This window comes from Rattus norvegicus, chromosome 2 (assembly GCF_021556685.1).
Source record: "Rattus norvegicus strain SHRSP/BbbUtx chromosome 2, alternate assembly SHRSP_T2T, whole genome shotgun sequence".
In the NCBI taxonomy this organism is placed as follows: domain Eukaryota; kingdom Metazoa; phylum Chordata; class Mammalia; order Rodentia; family Muridae; genus Rattus; species Rattus norvegicus.
Window position 1 is genome coordinate 63,203,705 of NC_141535.1, and position 23,066 is coordinate 63,226,770.

At 45.4% G+C, this 23,066-nt stretch overlaps 1 protein-coding gene across 8 annotated transcripts in view; it reads right to left on the bottom strand.

Moving 5' to 3' along the window:
• Positions 1-23,066, bottom strand: part of Pdzd2 (PDZ domain containing 2) — a 386,938-nt gene that overhangs the window by 20,257 nt on the left and 343,615 nt on the right. For 6 of the 8 annotated variants that reach the window (NM_022940.2, XM_087632881.1, XM_087632912.1 and 3 more), the window contains 6 exon segments: positions 3,689-3,833; positions 7,107-7,882; positions 9,445-9,601; positions 10,504-10,538; positions 11,927-12,008; positions 21,289-21,421. In NM_022940.2, coding sequence (NP_075229.2) covers positions 3,689-3,833; positions 7,107-7,882; positions 9,445-9,601; positions 10,504-10,538; positions 11,927-12,008; positions 21,289-21,421 — 1,328 coding nt within the window. 8 annotated transcript variants of the gene reach the window in all.

The window sequence follows — 23,066 nt, forward strand, 5'->3', positions numbered from 1 at the left end:
CCTGGCGGTTCAACCCAGGGCTTCATGCATCTCAGGAAAAGGCTCCACCATCCCTAGCCCCTGCGGAGGATTTTATTTGAGGGAGATGAAGTTACCTGGTGGCAGCCTTTCAAAATAATGCTTCATTATTGGGAAGTATTGATGGGACATCCCCAGGGTGGAAGGCCCAATCAGCCTTGATTACTCGTGATGTAGGGGTGTGGAAGGCTCTGGGACACAGGTGCTGTCGAGTCACTAGGACTTGGCATGACATGCCACGCCACACCTGTCATGCAGGGTCACTGTTACCACAGTAGCCACTTGAATACTGTTGTCTGTGGCCATCTGAGGCTAAAGAGTATGTCAGGTGCCATACCGAGGAAAGAAAAGGCTGTTGTACAGACAACAGGACCAACAGGACACAAAGAATAACAACAGAGAGCCCTCAAGGGGCTTTGGCAACTTCAAAATCTCCTTCTCAGTTGGGTCACACACATAAAAAAATAACTTCCTAATTTTTATAATATATACCCCTGTATTCATTACAGAGATAGCAAGCAGTGGCTACCCTCACACACCTCTCTGGGGCTTTTCTCACGGTCGTTCTAAAGGGTCCTCAGAGGCTTTCGACCCTGCTCCTGGTTTTAAGAGTGGCCAACTAAGAGAAGTCATAGGGCCTGGCCTGGAGGTCAGCCCTCACTGGCAGCATAGCTATAATCAGGTGGCCATGCTCCTGCGTACAAGGACAAATCAATCTTTTTTTGAAAGTCATCTCAGGAAAATTGTGTATGCCTACACATGTCAATTAACATATCAAGTCATATAACAATGACTATTTGTTAGGGACATACATTCATACATTCATAGTTTTCTATGCTCATACACATAAGGCTGTTATACTGGACAGTGATTGGAACAGTGCACGGAACCCATACAGATGCCTCAGATCAAGCACAGGAGGCAGGCCACTGAGGGCTTGAGTGACCAGCCTTTGCCATAGCTTGTCCTTGGACCTAGCCCGAGTATGATGCCCACATGCTGCCTGCCTGGTAACATTTTTAGACATTTTCTAAGAAGCAGGATTTTAAAAAATTATTATGTGTGTATATGTGCGGGCCCATGGTCCATGGCACATATATGGAGGTCAGAGGTCACCTGTAGGAGTCAGTTCTCTCTTACCATGTGAGTCCCGGGGACTGAACTCAAGTCTTCAGGCTTGGCAGCAAGCATCTTCCGAGCCATCTCAGGGGCCCAAAAAGCAAACTTTTTTTTTTTTTAAGTTAAGAAAGAATTCTTTTTTATCAATGATGTGTTTGGGGATCTTCTCCTTCAAAAAAAGTTAGATTTTGAAGAATATCTTTGCGAACACTGGAAAGCAGTTGAGCTATTTGTGATAAAACTAAGAGGAGGAAAGGCCATGCCCAATAGTCAAGGTCTCTGCTGGCCCTTTTAGCTGAGAAAGAGAACAGAAACGTCCCAAAAAGACAGGCACTAAAATCTGTGGGTCACACACTGATGTATACCTCCAAAGCCCTAGAGGGCGCCAGAGCACCATCACTCCAACCTGCTCGGGCTCCTTGCATGTAAGAACTCAGCGATAACAGGCACATTATGCTTTAAGGTTATTTATATATATTAATTATAGCATGCGTATTGCTATATATTAAACATCATTAGTTCCCGGTATTCGTATTTACCAGTTGCTTTTTTCTCCAAGGCTTATTACTCGTGGGAAATCCAGAGAGGACAAACACCTGTAGTGGGTTGGGATTGGAGATGGAAAAGGTAGAAAGTACGGGAAACACAGAGGCTATGTTTTTCCTTTGGCTCTGGAGTTGGGAGAGTAAATGCTTCTCTGGTCTAAAGAGCTTGCCTCTGTAAACACTTCCTGGAGGTAGAAAACCCCCCAGGACTAGGAAAATTAGGGTGTGTAGAATAGGTGTGTAGAATAGTAAATAGGTTGAGTGTTTTCTACATTGTTTCAAATAAGGAGATTGGTTCTGGTGAGAAAAGAAAGTAATCCCTTTTCTGTTCTTCAATTCTGAGGGCCGCATGGGTCCCAGGAGAACATCCTGAGAATCACTCTGCAGAACGAGCCCTGTTGGGATGTACATAGGCTCAGAGCTCCAATGCAGGCCATTTGGAAGATGATATCCCTCCACGGCCTCCTTGTAACTTCATGGAACCCCATTTAAGTTAACACACTTCGCTGTGAAGTCAAATTTCTAATGGAAATTGTCCTTTAACGTTGATTCAGTAGCGAATGCTTGTGAACTGAACTTGAACGATGGAGCAGAAACCATGGTAATGGACTCGCCACAGACTGAGGAACAAGGCAGTATGTGTGCTTTGTGGTGGTGTGCCCGTGATTCAAGCACCTAGGACTGCCCAAGGTAGGGAGCTCACAAGGTCCAGGTCAGTGTGGGCTACAAAATGAGATTTTGCTTCAAAAGTTGCCTGGGGTGGATATTCTACAGTTTCAAAATTTTTTTAAACTATCTTTTATTTATCTATTCATTTAATGTATGTGAGTACACTGTTGCTGTCTTCAGACACACCAGAAGAGGGTATTGTTATCCCCATTACATGGTGGTTGTGAGCCACCATGTGGTTGCTAGGATTTGAACTCAGGACCTCTGGAAGAGCGAACAGTGTTCTTAACCTCTCAGCCATCTCTCCAGCCCTACAGTTCTAAATTTTAAGGACATCCCCTGGTCTGGTGAGGTTGCTCAGTGGGTAACACATCTGCTGTCAGCCTTCACATCTGAGTTCAATCCTCTAGAGAGAGCTGAGTGTGGGAAATTGTCCTGTGACTTTGATATGTGTGCAGGAGCACATAGACACACACACACACACACACACACACACACACACACCACCCCACAGGTATGCACAGACACACACATGTATGCACAGACACACATACACACATATGCTCACGCACAAACACATACACACCACACGTATGCACACACATATGTACATACACATCTATATATACACACACTAAATAAATAAGATATAATAACAATTTATGGGACCGCCTTGACAAGGGAGCTATCTCATTTTTCCATTACCAAAGATCACGGGCTCTCGAGCTATTACAGTAATTACCAGCCACGAAGAAAACTTTCTCCTTCCACTGAGAAAGCAGCAGAATCAGTCAATTCAGCTTGACTTAAAAAACAAAACAAAACAAAACAAAAAAAAACACTTCAAGCTGTAAGTAGCCATGATTTCTGCTTCTATGCCATTTGTCCGTCTCTCATCATGCTTAGGTAATTTCCACCATGCTATTACTTATTTAGTTTTTACTTTTCCTTGTGGAGGTTTTTACTGCCACTTCTCCATGTACTTGATTTCATATAAGCACATTACGGAGATTCCGAGGAGGAAAAAAAATCCCATTTCTTATGTCTTGTCTGTGTCACAGAATGAAAAGCAAACATGGATGCACTCAACATGGAATGCACGTGAGGTCTAAGCATGGGGCGGGGGTGGGGCAGGGGAGGGTCTAAGCACAGTGATGGGGCGGGGTGGGGGGAGGGGTCTAAGCATAGTGATCAAGGATAGCGATTTCATCAACATCTAAATATTGGTTTCCCTACGTGGTTTTTCTTCCCTCCTCAAAAATTATCTTCTTGTGATACTTTTCTTAGGATTCGTGTTTCCCCGTCTCTCAATGAAACCAACAAGAACGCAGTCTTACCAGTCCCAGGGTGTGGCACGCACTCTGGTGCAGCTCCCTGCGGGTTCTCTGTGGGGAGTCCAGTGTTTGGGTGGCATGGGGTACTGGCTGGTCCACAGTTGGTGGGGACAGAGCTGTCCCCCGGGGTGGGATTTCCCTGAAGTTCCTGGCACAATGAGAAGCAGAAACCATGTTAATAGCTTTTCAGGGTTTCTGCATCTTTGGCAGCATCGTCCGGAGAGGAGAACAGGGTTGGGAGCTGGCCGATCCAGGCTCTGTACCTCATCTCTAAGCCTCAGGGTTTTCAACTTTCATATGGGGACTAAAAAGACTTGCTGGATCTCAGAAGTTTTAAGGAAAAGATGGTTAAATGAGTAAGGTTTCGGTAGGTGGGAGGTGCCGTCTGACATTTTGTAAGGATAGCCAAGATTGTAAAATCAATTCCTAGGTCTGAGAGTGAGGAAGAGGGTAAATGGAGAAACGAGAAATGAGGCCAGTGTGTGGTGCTGCAAGATTTCCCTTAGGTCAAGCGTCAATCACTTTGTCTTCCTTTCTTCTACGGAATGCTCAGCACAAAAACAAATTTCAACCACTAAAAAGTTCAATTGCATTTATTTAAAATTAATCCACGGAGTTGGTGTGTCATAAAGTGGCCCAAAGGTGGCAGCAGAAGAGGCGGGTGAAACGTAAGGTGTCTTTCACAACTCTTGTTAAAACTCACTCCAAGAAGTGTTGTCAGCCAAGGGAAGTGAGTGCTTGACTCAGTTAAGTTGCTGTTTTTCCAATAAAGGAAATGAAACAGAAAAGCCCAGAAGAGTGGGCAAAGGTGGGTGTGGGAAGAGTCCCTGGGTTGTACATTTTAAAATAGCTAATTTTCCACCAAGAACAAGTTTACCTTAATATATAGTACTAACTTGTACTGGGGAGAAGGTTCAGGAAGACTGTGTGCTGTGCACACCCAAGGGTCTAAGCCCCAGCACCCAAGTAGCAATCCAAGTAGCGAAGTGTGGTACCCACTGAAGAGAGGTATGGTGTTCTTGCCTACAGCCCCAGCTTGGGGGCCGCCGGTATTCACTGTTGCTCACTTAGCTGAAAACCAATATGCTCCAGTTTAGCTAGAGACCCTGTCTCAAAGGAATAAGGCAGACAGCAAAGGAGACATGATACCTGTATGCGCCACACACATGCACATCATCCATGTACACGCATACACACACACACACACACACACACACACACACACACACACACACACACGCCACCACCACCACCACTACCACTATCACCACCATCACCACCATCTCCACCACCACCACCACCACCACATCACACATTTTTTTGAAGGTGCTGTACAGCAAAGGGGAACACTAAAAGTGAAGATGTTTACTTTGGTTTTCTGCTTCTCCTCCCTGAGTGCCTTACAGAGAGTGATATTCTACTCTCTCTGTCCTAGAAATCACATTTCAGAGCTAAAATTTTTATGACGAAAACATTTAATGAAATCAAACCCACCCCACTTTAAAAAGTGCATTTAACATTCATTTATTTTTGGTTTTCGAGATGGGGTTTCTCTGTGTAGCCCTGGCTGTCCTGGGACTTGCTCTATAAACTAAGGCTGGCCTTGAACTCACAGAGTTCTGTTCGCCTCTGTCTCCTGGGTGCAGGGATTAAAGGCATCTCCCATCACTGCCCTCCTTCCCCCACCCCCATTTTAAAAGGTTTTATTTATTTTTAGTTTACGTGTATGAGTATTTGTCTGAATGCACGTCTGTGTGCCTCATGCCCTTGGGAGCTAGACCAGGGCATCGGATCCCCTGTGACTAAACTTATAGAAGGTTGTTAGTTGACACGGTGATGGGAACTGAGCCCAGGTCCCCTGGAAGAGTGCCCAGTGTTCTTAGTGCTAAGCCATCTCTCCAGCCACCCAAAAAGTTCTTACTGCAAATATCTCAAAACTATTAAATCTCAGGTCGGGATGGTAAAGCACTTGTCTCTAAGCCCAACGACCTCAGTTTGATCCTTGGGCTCTACATGGTAACAGGAGAAAACCGATTCCTTCAAGCTGGCCTCTGACTACTGCACTTGCAGCTTGGGATGTGTGGAGGGAGAGGGGGGGGAGGGGGGGGAGAGAGAGAGAGAGAGAGAGAGAGAGAGAGAGAGAGAGAGAGAGAGAATATGCACACACTAAATACAATTTAAAACTACACAAACCTCTCCCTTGTTGACAAAGGTCTCACCGATCAGAACTTGTCCGATCAGAACTACTAGCGATACCACATCTGGCAAGAGCTGTTTTTAATACATGTGACTGGTTAGGAATAAAACCCCTGGTCTGGCCTTCTCTGCTGTCTAAACCTTGACGGTGAGCCTGTGTGTGTGCAGGGGAGAGGCAGGGTACTGGGGATCGAACCAGAGCTGTGTGTGAGCGTGTATGCTGGACCAGCACTGTGCTACTGAGCTATGACACTTTCTGAAAGGAAAGAACACACCCACTGACTGCATGTACTGTAAGGCATGAGCTGCTTGGAGGCGAATATCATTTTTGAGGAGGGGAGAAAATGGGACTGCAGAAGATTAAGAGACAACGACTTCTACCTCATTTGGATTCTATGAATGTATTAACGTATCCACTTTAAATGACAATAAGCTATCTTCATTAACATGGCCTTAAAAATCATCTCAGATTCTTTGCTCAGAGATTGGAGACTTTCCTTTTTTGCTAGACAAGAGATGTACTGAAAAGATTACGTGAACAATTAGATAATAACTAGCATGCAAACACTTAGTATCAACTAACTTGCACTCCGCGTGGTGTGCTGTGAATTTTGAGTGGATTCAGCCCTGTTATTTGGCGTGATGGTGTCTTAGTTTCTTTGCCCTTTTATCGAGACAGAGTAGCTTAAAGTCATCAATCCTTCTGCATCTCCTAAGTGCTGGGACTATAGGCAGGTGCTTGTTGCACCTGAGGGTTCAATGTGGCTCTAATCACTCAGAATTCCTGTAGGGATCTTGAAAGTAGTCAAGGTTCCCTCCTAAGCTCATTGGCAGTCAACATCTGCCAGTCACGCCCCTCAGCCAACCAAGGCAGACAGCAATCCTCTGCCCCACAGCCCCGAGAACGAAGGCTCAGAAAGGCTCAATGACTTGTCCATGTTATCGCTCAACTTGTGCCAGCCGGTCTGTGAGTTGGCCCCAGGCCCAGGGCTTCACTCCCACTGATTCCACAATGCCTTCCCATCACCACCACTGGCCCTGTACCCTGTGAAGGGAGTGAGTACTGAGGGACCTCATGACTGCCAGCATAGGAATGGGCACCCACTAAATGACTGTCAAAAGAACCCACCAGTCAACACCCTTTCCCCCAGGTTACCCTGCGTCTTACAAAGCATAGTCATCCCACAACGGTCAAACGTAATAGTCAGAAAAGTGAGTCGGCTACCTTCTCTGCGGTTCCACCTGGCTGACGGCTGGTGACAGGATCTTTCACGGGAGACGCCTGGACTTTCAAGTCTTGAGCACACGGTCCATTGGCTGTTCCACCTGGGGCCTCCTCTGCATCAGACCTCTTGTAGTGTGGGCTGATCCTGGCCACGGGCTTGTGCCTGGACACCAGATTTTCACTCTTCTGTGGTGGGGAGGTATGGTTTTCCGGGCTCCTTGGGCTCTGGGTGTCTGTAGGGACTCTGTATTCCAGCTTTGGTGAGCTTCTTGACCCTGACATTTCTTTTCTCCCAGAGCCTCTGGGCCCATTCTTGGGGGTTTCTCCAGAACCTGGCAGGCTGGCTACCTTGGGAGGGGTACCCCCTGCTCCATTGAGGATGCTGTGCTCTGAGTCCAGCGAGCTGCCGAGGAGAGGCACGGAGCAGGCCTTGCTGACCAGTGGTTTCTGGAGTCTTTCCTCCTGCTTGTTCACATCAATACTTTTGGAAGAGGTTGTCAAGGCAGGCCTCGTGTCATCTTCTACCAGAGGCCTGCCGGGACCTGGGAGGACTCCTGGGAGGGAGATGCAGTCCCCTTCACCATCGAAGTCTTCATCATCGCTGCCACCATTGCTGTCATAGCAACGCACCCTCCTCTGGCGGAGAAGAGGGTTCCTGAGGACCTGGGGGCTTCCGGGGAGACTGGCTTGCCTGGCAACTGTCACCTGCTTGTGTAAGAGCCCAGAAGTCCTCTGGCTTCCAAGGGTCACAAGGCTGTTGGCCCTGGCTTTGTGAGCTGCAAAGGATGGAGAGAGAAGAATTAGACAAAACATAAGTTTCTAATCTGGCCTGGCTCTATAACCTTAATGAAATAAATCCCAGTGCTTGCTCTTACAACGGTGCCCTCTTGCTCAAGGTAAAGTCTGCCTTGTCCAGCCACTTGACAAAACCAATCCTGTGAAGGAACATGAGCACTTCTGAATTCAACATGCCAGGCACGACCTCCAGCCCCTGGACATCCCCATAAACAATATGGCTTCTTGTGCTCCAAACAGCATGGGCAACCAGCCTATTGCTTCTCTTTTTCTTTGCCACCCCCCTTTATTTTTATACACATAGACATACTGACACATATCCACACATGCATGTCTTTGTGTGTTGGGAGGCACATGGTTATAACATGGGCAGAGGATGGAGCACAACCTTGGGAGTCTGTCTTTGCCTTCCACCTTGTTTGAGACAGTCTCTCCTGGTTTTTGCTATTACATATGGCAGGCTAGCTGAGCTGACAACACCCAAGGATTCTTCTGTCTGCCTCCCATCTCGCTGTACTGCGATTACTGATTTCTGCCTTTCCATGGCGTCTAGGATCCAAACCTGCCCTGACATTTTGCTTTACCCACTGAGCCATCTTCTCGCCCTCAAGAGCCCCAACGGAAACCAACTCTAGGTTACTTAACTTGAAAGTCGTGCTTTCTAGAGATGGGGAATTTATAGTTCGGCTTCATTTTGCCTCCCAAGTTGTTGGGGGGTGGGGGTTCCACCTAAATGCTGATGCAGAGAACTCCTCTCTACCAGGTAACCCGGGTAACATGGCACTCACACCTTTGTTCTTATCACCCGAGGTCCCTCCCTATCTTTAGCAAAAGGGCATGGCACACAGCCCAAGCTGACTACTTCTCAAGGTAAAGGGCATCTTTGAGGCATGGCATGTACACGAGCGGCTCTGCAAATCTTCTGCAAGCTTTCTGTCCATACTATGGTTCAAAGTACAGGTTTGCTGTGTGGCTCCCCTGAGTGTGCCATCGTCTGCCCCTCTGAAGCTCAAACACTGGAGAGGAAAAGGGAACCCTTGACAGTAGAAATCCGAGAGCTCAATGCAGTTCACACCAGATGATGTCATTTGGGCAGAGGCTGGAGGACTCTTGAACAGAAGTGACCTTTTGCTAACAGTGCTTCTCACAGACGCACTTCTCAAACTCACTGTTTTCTAAGAATTCAGCTCAGAGCCTAGTGAGGGAAGAGAACTGGAATTCCCTCAATCGTGAACGCCTTGGGTTGCCCACCCTGATTTGATGCCAGGAAACTCAAGATGATATGTTGTAAATGGTGTGTAGAGGGTGCCTGAATAAGCCACCTTCACCCCTGGTAGTAGAATGGGTGTCCAGCCACTCACTGTTGCATGAACAGTTGGTCACCATGGCCAAGAATAGATCCTGTCTCTGCTCATGGTTTCCAGCTTTCTCTCCTTGTTGTCCTGGACAAGGCAGACCCCAGAGGCCTCCAGCAGGGATGGGGGAACTACTAATTACTTATTGTACTGTTAAGTCTGGGGTACCCTGGAGTTCTCCTGCTCACCTGAGGGGACAGGAAGCAGGCTGCCATCCTCCGAGGTCTCATATCCACTTCCAGGGTGATCCTCATCCTCAGAGCCAGCCACCACAAAGTCTGACAGGGAGCCCTGGCCATCATGGACAAAGTATTGGGAGAGCTCAGATTCAGAGAGGAGTGAGTCCTGTTGGAGAAGAACATGCTGGAGTATAGGAAGACACACCAGAGCAGTACACCAACACTAATGATTTCTCAGGGACACCATGTCCTAATTCCTGATCACAGGGAACAGCTGTAACAGTGACCGCCCATCTCCTTTTCCTGTAGGGTGACTAAAGCCACATCAATACAGCAAAACATGGGCCAGATACTGCTTTTAGATGGGGTGGAGGCACATTTTGCAATGGCCATATAAACCTACGACAGTCTTATCTGTTTGTTCATCTGTTTGCTTTATGTGCATTGGTGTTTTGCTTGCATGTAGGTCTGTGTGTGTGAGCGTCTTGGATCCCCTGGAAGTGGTGTTACAGACAGTGGTGAGCTGTCATGTGCATCCTAGAATTGAACTCAGGACCTCTGGTACAACCGTCCACCTCTTAACCGCTGAGCCATCTCTCCAGCTCCTGCAACTGTCAACTATCTCAGCCAAACCAAACCAAAGCCACTTCAAGGAAGGAGAGGAAAGGAGAGTAAATCATAAATAAGCAAGTCTAAGCTTTTGGCCCAACTGATGAACTGCTAGGTGGTGGGATGGGATGGGGGTTGTGCAGTCTGAATCCCACGCTAGTGGGACTGAGGAACGCCCAGAGTACTCATAGCTTCAGGCTCTCTGGAACCCAGGCTACCTTTATTTCAAAGTGAGCGGCTCAAAAGGCTCCGGGGCCTTTTCTTTTCTGTGCTGATCTTTTCCTGGATGAACTAGGAGAAGCACACCTTTGTGTGTCTGCTTTCACACTGGTATGGCTGCCACTTCCTTGTATAAAGTGGCTGAAAGGATTCATGGGCAGAAATATGGACTGGGGTTTGTGACTTGACTGAGAGGCTCCTGAAAATTGGTTTGTGGTCCCCGAATGCATTTTGACTCACCTTTTTGGCCAGAGAGGGGCTCTTCAAGGGGGTACCTGTGTGGAAGGAATTCGCAAAACGGTTAATGTGGTGAAGCTCACACATTATGAACAAGCAGGCTCATAGAGTTCACCAACCAAAGGGAGGGACCAAGTGTATTCAACAGAACTGTCCTTTGCCTGGGTGCCACTAATGAGTTGCATGCATAGGCAGATGCACTCATACAGTTTCTCTGAGTAGCCACCCCTATTATCTATCTATCTGGGTACCCCCTCCCCCTTCCCATCCCACCCCCTTCCCTCCCTCAAGACCCTGCTCATGGCTCTGATGCTTCCCCCTGCAATCCCGCTGAGCATTCTATCTGACGGGACAGTTTAATGGTGCCTGGATCTCTGCATCTCCCCTTCTCCTCTGTGCAACAAACCCCAGAGCACCTGCTGTCTGCTAAGGACCCAGCCATGCTTGCTGAATGGCTGGAAGGATGAATGAACCAATGAACCCCATCCAAGGAACTCATGAAAGAACCAGGGAAGTGGTGGGGATGCTGGTTTTCCTCTTTAGCTGACGGGTGAGGAGCTCAGCCTGTAGACTTTAAATTACATGTCACAGGCAAAAGAGATTTAGGGCATGAGAATTCCGGCTTAAAAAAAATAAAAGTCTTTGCTGTCTGATCAAGTAGAGATGTTGGGATGAAGAGAACCCAGCGTTCAGGCTGAATAAAGAGCCTATTATGGCCGAGTCCACTTTAAATATATTAATTATGGATGCAAATCACCAGGGATTTCATGGCTGTCCCCAATCCTGTTCCTTTTCCTCTGACATCCAGTAACTCATATCTCCCAGTTCCTTTTCCTGCAGGGCATCAATCCGAACGTCAGAGAAGTCTCTAGTCAAGTGAGCAATGGCTGCAGAATCCCTCCTAGGTTTCCACACTAAGGAGACTATTTATACAATGCTCTAAGTGAAGAAGAAACGCCGAGGAGAACTGCAGCCTTTCCTGCCCCAGCATTTCCACACAAGGAGGAAAACTGGAGAACATTTTCTGCCTCCAGCAGCCAACTGGAGGTGCTTTGTACTGAAACTTCCAAGTCCATAGAGGGAAACCTCAGCGTTTTGCATGAATAACACTCTGTATTACTACATGACTCTTGTTTGGGTGTCAAGTATCATTGACCTATGCATTTCAAATGAGTCATGAAGATTCATGAATGTCTGTGAGCTTTCTTTCTCAAATTATTTGAAGGCCATATAGGCAGCATGCGTGATTGGACCTTTAATGAAGCACATTAAATAACTGTAGAAATCAAAAGAGGGAACCAAGACAGAGTGTAGGCCCTGTCAGCAACTGTCACCGGCAATTACAGAGAACCGCGTGCCCCAGCTAGGAGTACCCGTGGGTGAACCTGACGAGAACCGTGTCTCAGCAGTGAACAAGCCGCCATACCGAGGCCGGGGGAGGAGTTGGCTTCTCTGCTTTCCTGGTAAGTGCTGCGTGCTATCACTTCGTCCATTTCCTGCTCCGAGACCTGAGTTTCAGCAGAAAGCGCAAATTAGACGTTGGTTTGTATTTATTTCTCCTCAATAAAAAAAGACTGGAAACACCTTAGAAGCAGTAACTCAGACCGCCTAAGTCCAGTTGAATGGTGGGTGGCTTCAAGGTATAAACAACAAGACCACCAACTGCACCTCACTGACTCTGCCCCTCTTCAGAACACTTAGCTCTCATTCTTCTTAAAGAACTCACAGTCAGGCCAGTGAGATGGCTCAGATGGTGAAGGCTGCTTGCTGCCAAGCCTGACGACCTGAGTTCAAATCATGGACTCCTGACCATTGTTCTCTGACCTCTCCCCATGTACCCTGCTGGCACATGCCAATGCATAACACACATGCATACGTACATACAAAATAAATAGATAACAATTAAAAAATTAAGAACATTAGCCAGGTGGTGAGTGTTAGCACACACCTTTAATCCCAGCACTTGGGAGACAGAGGCAGGTGTCTTGAGTTCAAAACCAGCCTGATCTACAGAGTTCCAGGCTAGCCAGGGCTACAGGGAATCCCTGTCTCCAAAGATCAAAACAAACAAACAAACAAATAAATAAAAATAAAAATTAAGAATATTAAGAAACAAACCAAAACGACCCCTGGGGGGGTGGGTGGCAAGATCGCTTAGAAATAAGGGAGCTACCACAAGCCTGAGAGTATGGCTGCACTCTCGGGAGCAGTGCGGTAGAATCAATCCCTATCTGTTGCCCTCTGACCTCCACACGTGCACTGTGGCACATGTACCAACAACGCAAACACACCTATGCAAAAAATGAAAATGTAAGCTAAAATTTTTTATTCTAACGAAAACTTATACACTATGCCAGAACAGTAAAAGACTGCACTATTTGTCTAAATTCACTATTTCTTAAGGTATATTTTATGCACATGGACATTTTGCCTGAATGGGTGCACATGCCTTACTGCCCTCAAGGCAGAAGAGGGCATTGGCTACCTTAGAACTGGAGTCGCAGTCGTGAAACTTGTGTGCTGAAACCAAACCTGGGTCCTTTGCAAGAGCAACCAACACTCTAACCACTGAGCCATCTCTTCAGCGTCCTCAATTCATTAACTTCTCACCTCATTTACAGTATTCCTTCTTATTTTTTGCTAAATCATTTGCAGATTGCAGACACTATGGTCTTTGGCGTATAAATATTTAATTATGACTCTGCTGCAAACAAAGCCTCTCCATCGCCGCGGTGCCTTCGGGAGGCTCAGGAACTAAAGTGCCGTTGACTGTCTAGCACACATTTCCTATTCCGGTGCTGGCTGCTGTTCGGACACCGCTCTACTGCTGTGACCGGTTCCCAGTGTGTGTGACCAGCCTGTGCAGGGGCAAAGAATTCCCTCCGAAAGGCAAATTAGTGTGCAACTTCCTCCTGAGCTAGTGTGAAGGTAATTTGAGGGTTTATATTATGGTGCCATATCGGTGAACTTCCTTTAGATCTGCTGTGAATCCTTATATCCCAGTTTCTTTATTTTATAGGAAGATTGACTCTGACCATCCAGGACCTGGCTGCCGTGTCTTTAGTGTGTTCCTCCCTGCTCCCCCGCCAAGCCTTACTGTGTAGCTCTGGTTATCCAATAACTCTCTATGTAGACCAGGCTGGCCCTGAACTCACGGAGATCTACCTGCCTCTGCCTCTGCCTCCCAAGTTCTTCCACCTTCTGAAATCTGACCCTGTAGAGAGTCTTCTGTCTTTCCAGATACTGGTGTGCACAAGGAGCCCAGGGCGGTCGAAGCGTTCTATTAGGATCTCTCTGACAGCTGCTTCACACATAGCTTCAGATTCTGTTTTGTTTATTCAGAAAGGCTACTACAGAAGTGGTTTCCCCCGTCACCCAGGCTGGGGCCGTCTGTGTACTCCACATCTGGATGCTCGGAACTTAGTGACACTGGAATGAGCCAGATTTCTTTGTTGGGATTTTTGTCCTCCGTGAGAGTGTATAGAGAGAGTCTGAGAGTGTGGAAGTCTCCTGCACCCATGTGCGTGTGTGACTGTGTTTGTACGTTCAGTCTTTAGGTTAGCAGATGAAGTACTGGGCTTCGTCATGGCAAGTTTGGCTTTAGCCTTTCTGATTGCTTTTGCTGAGATAATCGTTACTAGGTAGGTTTTTAAAAAATGATTTATTTTATTTCTTCTATTCTCTCTGTATTTAGCAATACAGTGGTACATCTACAGAATTCTTTCCCCATTGTTATTCTGTTCTTTAAAAATGTTAATTTATTCCGATTTAAAAGCATTTCTGTGAGTATGCACATGTGTGCTCACGTGTGGAGGCCAGATGTTGACACTACGGGTCTTCCTCTATTGCTCTGTCTTGTTTTCGAGACAGGGTCTCTCGCTGGATCCAGAGCTCAACGATTGGCTAGGCTGAATGACCGCATTACAGGGCCCATCTACACCTCTCTCTCAGCACTGGGTTTACAGAAGCGCACTGCTGTCCCTGGCTTCTACGTGGGTGGTGGGACTCTGAAAGCAGGTGCTTGTGATTGTACGGCCAGCATCTTACCCGATGACTTAGCCTTGGTCCCCAAGCATTATCCTTAACTGTCACTATTCATGGGAAATTTTCTTTAGAAAGCTCGTGATTTACCAAACGATGATCCTGACTCAAAAGGTAATCAGAACACTTAGTTTCCGTTTCAAAAGTGAGACTATTTTAAACTTGGGGTGGTAATTTTGTATACTAAAATAATACTTAGCATAAATCCTGTTGGGATAAGAATGCGGATTTGTCTCAATAAATAAATACAGGGTTTACTGTGATAGACGAATCGCGATCACGCCACAGCCTTTCTGTAATACTTTAGAGTGGGCCTCGCAGGAAATAAAATATACACACTTATGCACGAGGGCTGACATATGTATATACCCTCCAGAAAGCAAACTGTAACTGTGCAAAGGAGACAGGGAAAATGTCAGCATCAACAACAGTGTTACTCTTGAAAATAGACTTTCGATATTTGCAACTGCTCTTCTGAGTGGGAGAAGCCAGCTTCCCTACCCCCACCCCCAACCCCTTTCACTTTCTACTCCACGCAAGCGAGGAGCTGCTCTCCTAACGAGTCCACGTCCTAGCTGTCTAGACCTAGGAGGTCTGAATGTCCCAGCTGGGCAGCCGCTGCTCCACACATGAGAAACAGGAGAAGGGAAACTGTTGTGGTGTTTCTCTTGGAACGGCACGAAAACCAAGGCGGCACATATATCCTGTATCAAAACGTCCTCCTGGCACGGGACGCTGAATTAAGTGGTACGAAAAAACATTAAATCTAAGATGGAATCTTGACCAGAAGAAAAATATAGTATCACATGACAACCAAGAACATCATGTTTACCTAGGGAGAAACATGAAGGTCGGTCCACTACTGGAGCGCAGTTGTGTTGGGCACATTTCCAGCAAATCACAGACCACTCGACTGTGGTTGGAAAAACGAATCCATTTGTGTGTTCAACGGGGTCTCGGACCACCCGTCTATATGGGGTGATTAGGCTCCGCACTGAAATGTTGTTTTGATATGGGTCATGTCGGCAAAAACCCTTTTGGGTGGAGACGAAGCACTCTGAACAGATCCCCACCCTGGAAGCCAGCTACGCCTCCAGGTCTGTGGCTTAGGCGTCTTAAGGTCACTGGGCTCGGGGGCATTAGGTCAAGGGCAGCGTGCTGGATGGTGTGTGGGGGTGAAAGGTGAATGCTGGAGTCTGAGTAGGGGAAGGAGCTGGGAACTGCTCTCACTTGCTGGAATCACAGAGCATATGGTGTTAAATGTTAAATGGGACCCAGCAAGAACCGTAGTAGGGACAGGGGCAGAAAGAGTCTACGAAGCACAACAGAGTCTAAATCAACATCTTTTTTTAAATAAGTGTGTTGGGGAGGATATTTCTAAGTATGTGTGTAGATAAAGTAATCTAGAAACAAACTCAAAAAAACAAGCAGCAAGCAGTCTGTTACGGCATCTTCTGTCTTACACCGCTAGACCAAGACACAGACTTTTGTCAATGCTTATCTGCATGGGACAGGACCAATGATGTAAAGGAACGCCACTCAGCGCACACCTGATCCCAGCACTCAGGAGGCAGAGGCAGTGGATCTCTGACTTTTAGGCCAGCCTGGTCTACAGAGTGAGTTTCAGGACAGCAGGGGCTGTACAGAGAAACCCTGTCTTGAAAAATGAAAATGAACAAACAAACAAATGAACAACAAAGAAGCTGTCGATGTGGCCCTTCATTGGCATAGAATCCTCACAGGAGCCTGGGACCGCTCAGGAAATAATAAAAACAATACCACATCCCAAGTGCTGCGCATCCAGAAGAGCCCATGTTTTGAACCTTTTGAGTTTCAGGGCAATCTGGTTATAATTTTGGAAACAAATTAATTTCTTAAATGGAGTAATATATTCAGCAAAAATCATTTTATGCAGTGGGTTGAACTGAACTTGTTGAGGTTTACTTAAAACATTTAAAAGTAACTGTACAGGGAGGAGATGACCAAATAGTTTTTATGGGTTAACGGCGGAAAAATTGATTTTTTTTTTTAATTAGTGAGCTCTTAGGTTTTAATTACAGAAGCATGTGTTGGGGTCAGAAGAGGCTATCTCTAAACTAGTTCAGTTCTACCTGTGTCTAAAGCCCTCATTCCTTCACATAACAGTTGCCTTTTGGGGGGCATGGGAGACTGAAAGTTTGATATAAATGACTGTCACCCACAAACACAAATGTCCTCCCAAATTGGTATAATCTGTGAAGTCTGCATAGGACTCCATGGACGTCATATTAAGAAGTCTCAGGAGACTGCGGTCTCATCCACCTGTGCAGCTCTAGGATGCGACCATGGCCTTCTACCTGGCAGAAGCTCTGAGCCATGGGGTAATGAATTTCATGTAGGATGGGGCTGTGATCCAAACATGGACTGGTGGGATACATGGAAGGGCAGGCTCCCCATCCCAGGTGATGCCCATGAGCCTGCCTGTTTCCCAACCTCAACTCTCATGCTCCACGGTTCCCAAAAGAACTCTCTTTCCTTCATTAGTAGGTTCACAAAGGCTGGTAGTACCTGGGGCTGAGCTACCAACAAACATCAACCTAGAAAGATCCTTCTTTTCCCTTGCCAAGTCAAACACGAAGCCAGAAAAGGTGGCTTACTCATTCATTCTCAGCTGAAGGCATATACATGCACGTCTTCACAACCAGAAAATGGGTTGAGCTTCAGGGAGCTTTATGACACAAAGCTGTCACACCTTAAGACTGTATCTTTCGCAGAACAAACAAAACCAGTTCCGGACAAAGTGAGTACAACCTCCAAGACTAGGGGTTGGGGTTGGGTAGGTGGGGCAGTGAGAGGGGTTAGGTTGGGTAGGTGGGGCAGTAGGAGGGGTTGGGTTGGGTAGGTGGAGCAGTGGGAGGGGTTGGGTTGGGTAGGTGGGGCAGTAGGAGGGGTTGGGTTGGGTAGGTGGGGCAGTAGGAGGGGTTGGGTTGGGTAGGTGGAGCAGTGGGAAGGGTTGGGTTGGGTAGGTGGGGCAGTGGGGCAGTGGGAGGGGTGGGGCCTTCAGTATGTGTTTATGCTGTTGGGGAGTGTGGAGAATAGTGCAAGTAGTTGGAGGAAAAGATCCTAGCATGGGTTAAGAAATTCAGTCTTGAGGATTTGGCCCATGAGACGGAAAAATAGGATCCTTCATGATATCTAATAAAATTAATTTGTTATAGTGTCTTTGAAATGTTGGCCTATATTTTCCTCAACTTTGATGAAAGCAAAATCCAGAGTAGCATTTGCAAATGAGGAAGTGGTTTACACATCTAGATTTCAGCTTATTTTTATTTATTTAAATTGTATGAGCTGAGAACCCTCCAATAAGACAAATAGTTTTGTTTTGTTTTGAACAATGAAACACAAAGAAATCCTTCCTTCTCAGAGCTGGAGACACCTGCTCCTTGGGGGACAAAGAACTGTCCGCAAAAGTTCTATACTCTAGACCTTTGATAGGAAGGCATCAACAGTCAGTGGGAAGTGAATTAAATATATGAACCAAATTTGTTTTAATTGGTTAATTGTTTTACTTTTGTGGCTTTGAGCATATCAGGCAATGACTCTATCACTCAACTACATATTTTTATCTTTTTCTTAAAAAAAGTATTTATTTTTTATTTTATGTATATAAGTGATTGTGTCTCATACCCTCAAAGACCAGAACAGGGCATTAGATCCCCTGGTATTTGAAGTCAGTAGTTCTAAGTCACATGTGGGTGCTGGGAACTGAACTCTGGCCCTTTGCAAGAACAGCAAGTACATTTAAGTGCTAAGCATCTCTCCCGCCACACCTTTTTATTTCTTTTTTTTTTTTAAAGATTTATTTTATTTATTATATAAGTACACTGTAGCTGTCTTCACACACACCAGACAAAGTAATCAGATCCCATTACAGGTGGTTGTGAGTCACCATGTGGTTGCTGGGATTTGAACTCAGGACCTCTAGAAGAGCAGTCAGTGCTCTTTTTTTTTTTTTTATTAACTTGAGTATTTCTTATATACATTTTGAGTGTTATTCCCTTTCCCCCTCCCCTTCTTTATGGGTGTTCCCCTCCCCATCCTCCCCCCATTGCCATCCTCCCCCCAACAATCTAGTTCACTGGGGGTTCAGTCTTAGCAGGACCCAGGGCTTCCCCTTCCACTGGTGCTCTTACTAGGATATTCATTGCTACCTATGAGGTCAGAGTCCAGGGTCAGTCCATGTATAGTCTTTAGGTAGTGGCTTAGTCCCTGGAAGCTCTGGTTGCTTGGCATTGTTGTACATATGGGGTCTCGAGCCCCTTCAAGCTCTTCTAGTTCTTTCTCTGATTCCTTCAACGGGGGTCCTATTCTCAATTCAGTGGTTTGCTGCTGGCATTCGCCTCTGTATTTGCTGTATTCTGGCTGTGTCTCTCAGGAGAGATCTACATCCGGCTCCTGTCGGCCTGCACTTCTTTGCTTCATCCATCTTGTCTAATTGGATGACTGTATATGTATGGGCCACATGTGGGGCAGGCTCTGAATGGGTGTTCCTTCTGTCTCTGTTTTAATCTTTGCCTCTCTATTCCCTGCCAAGGGTATTCTTGTTCCCCTTTTAAAGAAGGAATGAAGCATTCACATTTTGATCATCCATCTTGAGTTTCATTTGTTCTAGGCATCTAGGGTAATTCAAGCATTTGGGCTAATAGCTACTTATCAATGAGTGCATACCATGTGTGTTTTTCTGTGATTGGGTTACCTCACTCAGGATGATATTTTCCAGTTCCTACCATTTGCCTACGAATTTCATAAAGTCATTGTTTTTGATAGCTGAGTAATATTCCATTGTGTGGATGTACCACATTTTCTGTATCCATTCCTCTGTTGAAGGGCATCTGGGTTCTTTCCAGCTTCTGGCTATTATAAATAAGGCTGCGATGAACATAGTGGAGCATGTGTCTTTTTTATATGTTGGGGCATCTTGTGGGTATATGCCCAAGAGAGGTATAGCTGGATCCTCAGGTAGTTCAATGTCCAATTTTCTGAGGAACCTCTAGACTGATTTCCAGAATGGTTGTACCAGTCTGCAATCCCACCAACAATGGAGGAGTGTTCCTCTTTCTCCACATCCTCGCCAGCATCTGCTGTCACCTGAGTTTTTGATCTTAGCCATTCTCACTGGTGTGAGGTAGAATCTCAGGGTTGTTTTGATTTGCATTTCCCTTATGACTAAAGATGTTGAACATTTCTTTAGGTGCTTCTCAGCCATTCGGCATTCCTCAGCTGTGAATTCTTTGTTTAGCTCTGAACCCCATTTTTTAATAGGGTTATTTGTCTCCCTGCGGTCTAACTTCTTGAGTTCTTTGTATATTTTGGATATAAGCCCTCTATCAGTTGTAGGATTGGTAAAGATCTTTTCCCAATCTGTTGGTTGCCGATTTGTCCTAACCACAGTGTCCTTTGCCTTACAGAAGCTTTGCAGTTTTATGAGATCCCATTTGTCGATTCTTGATCTTAGAGCATAAGCCATTGGTGTTTTGTTCAGGAAATTTTTTCCAGTGCCCATGTGTTCCAGATGCTTCCCTAGTTTTTCTTCTATTAGTTTGAGTGTGTCTGGTTTGATGTGGAGGTCCTTGATCCACTTGGACTTAAGCTTTGTACAGGGTGATAAGCATGGATCGATCTGCATTCTTCTACATGTTGACCTCCAGTTGAACCAGCACCATTTGCTGAAAATGCTATCTTTTTTCCATTTGATGGTTTTGGCTCCTTTGTCAAAAATCAAGTGCCCATAATTGTGTGGGTTCATTTCTGGGTCTTCAATTCTGTTCCATTGGTCTATCTGTCTGTCTCTGCACCAATACCATGCAGTTTTTATCACTATTGCTCTGTAATGCAGTCAGTGCTCTTAACTGCTGAGCCATCTCTCCAGCTCCCATCTTTTTATTTCTTACCTGAATAAAGTTTAAAATTCTCACAATTCGCTTTAAATTTTAAATTAGCATTAAATTTAAAGAAGATAGAGTTGCTATCACATGGGCAAACAAAAGACTGGCTCAAAAGAGACTTTTTTTTTTCTTTTTAGCGTGTATATGTGTGTACTGTGTATGTGTGCAAGTGTGTAAGTCAGAGGACAACTTGGGGTGTCTCTTCTCAACTTCTACCTTGAGGCAGGCAGGGTTACCTATTACCTGTTCCACACACAGTTAGCTGGTCCACAAGCTTCCAGAGAGTGTCATGGCTCTGCCTCCTATCTCCCCACAGGCTTTCTGGGATTACAGATGTGAACTACCACAACCAGTTGTGCAGTTCTGGAGATCCGAACTCTGATTCTTACGCTTCCATGGCAGTCATTTTATTCACTGAACCCTCTCCTAGGTGCACCACCCCTAAGAGTTCTTATCTCAGAGTGCAACAAGCTGCAGAGACTATCTAGAGTGGCACGATCAGGTTTTCTTGATGTAGGTATTCGGTATCTCACCAGCGGCCAACCAGCCACGGCGGTTATTAGAGTTCTACTTTCCATGAGATCAGATTTTAAATTCACCAAATAACCCTGACAACATTTTCCAATAAAGTTTTTAGATCGTGAAGATGAAGAAGTCCAGATCCAAGATTCATTTCCCACATGCTTCAGTCACAGGCTGATACCCAGTTCTGGCCAAATGACCTCTCTCACCGAAGTAGAGGGGTTCATGTAGGAATGCTGTCATTGGCCAAACAAGCAGCCAAACCACTGTCCCATATTCAAAGCAGGGTGAAATACCTTACCTTTGGATTAGGGTGTCGGCCGATGACCAGGCGAACAGGCCCTGGGGGACATTTACTTAAGATGGCATGCACTTTGCTTAAAGCCGCATGACGCACGTTCACAGAATTCACTTCCAGGATTTGGTCTCCGCGGCTAGAGAGACATAACAACACATTGTGGCAACAGTCGGATTTTTAAAAGCTAAGACAGCTTTCTTTCAGGAAAGGGTTTAGAATAAGAAATCTTTTTCTGAGTACTTCAAAGAAGCAAATGACATTCTTTCATCTTTATAACACCCATAAGAATGGCAATACATTCATATAAATATCATGTTTTAAGTTGACTGAGGCCATTATCAGAAATAGTAAATGTAAATAAAACAGATAAAAAGACAACAAGGGAAGATAGCAGTTATTGTGCACCTACTGTATATGAGATCCTATACAGAGGAGGTTACTTAATAACACTTCAGATACGTTTAAGTATGCCTTTCAAATAGGAGGCCTATAGAGGCCACTCAAATATGGTGCACCTGAGTTGTCTAAGGTCCGTGTGATTTAATTATCACACGCTAGCCTCTTGATCACCATCAGTTTCTTCTTTCTTCCTACCATCTTGAAATGATTACTGTAATAGAGTCAAAGGAGGAAATATCTGGCGCTCCAAGGTTACCTAAGAATTTATAAAAATATTTCAAATTTGAACAAATGAGAAACTTAGGACAAGTTGCCTCTTTTGACTTGAAATTATCGGGAGAGTGCCCAGCAGGAAAGAACAAAGACCCTTTACATGGGATTTGAGGAATGTTCATTTGGCTGGCCCCAGGCATATGGAACCATTCAAGAAAGAAACATCAACTTGGGATGTCATTAAGGGATTTTTTTCCCTGGGGTTCTAAAAGTCTATTTTCTTTAATGTACTTTGGATGATTTGCTAGTTTTTTTTCATATGGAAATTGACTCTGATGATTAACAAAAAATGTAATATAATCTATTAACACAGCCTCCAAGATGGCAACCTCAACAAATGCTGTTTTGACAATTCAACTGCCAAAGGTCTCTGACGCTTATGGGGAGAAAGGTGATATTATTTGTACAGAGTGCTTTGTGTAATATGTGCACATTTTTGTGAGATTTAGGAGGGCACAGACCACTGCAATTGCTGTAGGAGAGAATATTAAGATTTCTTGTGTATACGCAGAATGCTGAGGATACAAATCCACTGTCTATATCAAGAAATCAGATGGTCCGTGACCTTAGACAACAGTGACTTTAGTCACAATCACAGTGAAAGCAATTGACTAATAGGACCTCCCACACGCACATGGTTTCAGGGTCTTTTGCATCTAGTCACTGAACCCATACATGCAGTTCCACCTTATAGGACCAAGTTTACATAAATGAATAAAAAGTGAAAGAGTATATTGAAATAACCACAGATAATCTGCATAGAGTTCTATGTCGTCAAAATTCTGACACTGAACTTCTGAGTCCAAACACAACAAAGAAGGTAGGAAAGCTGTCTAAATCTTGTTTTCTCTTGCCATGATAAAATACCATGACATAAACAATGTATGACAAAGGAGGTCTGTAGCTCACAATCCCAGGTTGTATTCTGTGACTCTGGGGAAGTTGAAGGCTCTGGCCATATTTATAGTTGAGAGCATACACTTAATTTTCTATCTCCACTCTTCTCCAATTCAGAAACCTTTTCCTAGAGAATGGTGGCACCCACAGTGGGCAGACTTCCCAGAACAGTTAAGGCCATAGGCCAACCTGGTCTAGATAGTCCCTCACTG